We start from the raw sequence: 2,576 nt of genomic DNA, 5'->3' as shown, positions 1-2,576 counted from the left end.
TTTGTCCCATTCACCAGCAACCACTTCCACTCAACACTGCTGAAGGACGTGCACGTGACCAACGGCAACGGCTCACTGTCGGTGTCGGTGGAGCAGCTCCGCTTGCACCCGCAGTACTCCATCTTCCGGACCATTCGCTTTCCCGACTACGACATGGCGCTGGTGCAGACCGCCCAGGTGCTGGACGGATGGACGCTGGCGCACAGCTCAATCTGCCTGCCGGCGGCGAAACTGGACGCGGAGATCACCTGCTTCATTGGCGGCACCGGCGGCGGCGGTGAGTTTGGCGGACAGAACAACGACGTCGCCTTTGAGGTGAAGGAAATGAGCCACTGCAATGCCAGCCAGCACTACAACGGCATCATCACGGAGCGGACGTTCTGCGCGGAGAGAAGTACCGGCAGAGAGGAGCCCAGCGCCTGTTTGCCGCCCTACTTGCCGCTGCTCTGTCTGACGAGGTTAGTAATACCATTTCCTGCTGCTGAAATTTGAGCTTTCTCAATTAGCCCAGTTAATTTGTTGTTTAGCTTTCTCTCTCTTTCTCTCTCATGTTAATTGGCTAGTTAATAATTTAAAGTAATTTGTTTTTTTCATCAACGCCACCACCCTTTTAATCACACACACACGCACATCTGACAGCAAATCCCAGTGGTACCTCTCCGGTTTCATCTCCTACCAGCGCGGCTGCCACGAGCTGACCAGCCTAACGAATCCGGAGAAGCTGCCAAACTTTCGTGGCTACTTCAAGCACCCCACCGTCTTCTCAAACTTCTTCATCATGAGGGACTTTATCGAGCACACGCTCGGCTTGGGCACGTACATGAAGTCGCGTCCTAAACTGGAGCCCTTTTCTTCGGTTGACAATGGCAGCTTTATTCCAACCTTAATGCCTCCTATTGAGTCTGTCGGTGGACAGCACTCACAAGTTGGGGGCATCTATGCTAATTACCGAGCGGCGTACGTTCGCAGGGACGAGGAGACGGTGGTCGCTGCTGGTCCTGAGCCTCCACCACAATTGGTGACGCCTGATGCTCGACTGCAGAAGAGTTTAAATCTCTCGTCGCCGGATATGAAATCTGAAAACATTACCGAGTCCATTTCAAAGATGATCGAGCTGAGTCCGGGTTCAGCGGTGGAAGCAGCTGCTGCAGCTCCTCTGGGCAATGGAACGACAGCAACGACGACGACTATTCCCACTACGACAATAACTTCTAATATTTCAGATATAACAATTCCAATTACCACTACAATAGCCCCCAGCTTTGCAGAGGAAATTCTCACCACTATCGCCACTGACACTGGCACATTCATTAATTCGTCTAAAGAAAACAATAGCAGCAGCATTGAGCTAGATGAGAAGCCTCTAGAAGTGGAAGATTCCTCTCACTTCTCAAACGAAACCAAGTCAGAGGCCTCTGAAACTCTCATCGATGCGAATGACATGGTCATCGAGGGATCCGGCTTTGCACCGGAAACACCGGAGCCTCTTGCCAAGGATGTTGCACAGCAACCAACGTTGGCATCCATGCTAGGAGACGAGCTGACGACTCAAAGTGACAGTGCGTTGGCTGACAACTCTAATGCGCAAATCGAAGAGACAACACCAGCGACAACTACAGTTTTGCCTTTTTTGAATTCAGCTGATGAGGTGTTTATCACAACGACTACCCCCACAATATTCAGTTCACCACCTGAGCTGAATGAAAGTTTGCCGGATCAGTTCACCACCACCACCTTGCCTACTACCACCTCGGCAGAGGAAATTGAAACGACCGAGAGTGTTTTCACTTTGAAAGGAAATGCCACCAATTCAAGCCACTCGTCTCCAACTGTTACCACTTTTATGCCTGAAAAAAGGAGCAACGTTTTTCGCGTTGAGGACGCCAGCAATTCAACTGTGGTTTAGCAGTTTTTTCCCATTCATTCCTCTGCCAGTTTGTAAAAAGGTATTTTTTATTTCAAACTTTTNCCGCGTTGAGGACGCCAGCAATTCAACTGGGGTTTAGCAGTTTTTTTCCCATTCATTCCTCTGCCAGTTTGTAAAAAGGTATTTTTTATTTNGAGAGTGTTTTTACTTTGAAAGGAAATGCCACCAATTCAAGCCACTCGTCTCCAACTGTTACCACTTTTATGCCTGAAAAAAGGAGCAACGTTTTTCGCGTTGAGGACGCCAGCAATTCAACTGTGGTTTAGCAGTTTTTTCCCATTCATTCCTCTGCCAGTTTGTAAAAAGGTATTTTTTATTTCAAACTTTTAATATAAAGCTGTCTTTATATACCTTTTTTGATAAAAAATAGATCTTTTTAATATATTTTACTTTATTAAATGTTTTTATTATCATCGCTAAACTTTGAATTTAGCTCCGGATTGTGGTATCTTTTTATTTTTATACTTTTTATATTTTTTAATATAATCTTGATGATCATGATTTAGCCAAACAACAAATAAAATTATTAACCTTTGTAGTTGTACTATCCCTTCTGCCTATGAGGCATTTCTCTGCCATTTCTTTTTGATTACACACAGACTGCCCTTCTCTGCTGCTGCTGCTGATTGCAGTACTTATTATCGATATT

At 46.2% G+C, this 2,576-nt stretch overlaps 1 protein-coding gene across 1 annotated transcript; it reads left to right on the top strand.

Moving 5' to 3' along the window:
- Positions 1-778: 778 nt before the first annotated feature.
- Positions 779-1,906, top strand: LOC108382845 (cell wall integrity and stress response component 4-like). Its single transcript, XM_017639213.1, has one exon. The coding sequence runs from the start codon at positions 779-781 to the stop codon at positions 1,904-1,906; it is 1,128 nt and encodes a 375-aa protein (XP_017494702.1).
- The last annotated feature ends 670 nt before the right edge of the window (positions 1,907-2,576 follow it).

This window comes from Rhagoletis zephyria, unplaced genomic scaffold, assembly GCF_001687245.7.
Source record: "Rhagoletis zephyria isolate East Lansing unplaced genomic scaffold, Rhagoletis_zephyria_1.1 Rzeph_scaffold_29021, whole genome shotgun sequence".
Taxonomy (NCBI): Eukaryota; Metazoa; Arthropoda; class Insecta; order Diptera; family Tephritidae; genus Rhagoletis; species Rhagoletis zephyria.
The sequence above is the reverse complement of the archived record's forward strand: the minus strand, read 5'-3'. Positions and strand labels throughout refer to the sequence as shown.

Bases quoted from the DNA above. Each gene is read 5' to 3' on its own strand.
- LOC108382845 (XM_017639213.1), top strand. From the start codon at position 779: ATGAGGGACTTTATCGAGCACACGCTCGGCTTGGGCACGTACATGAAG.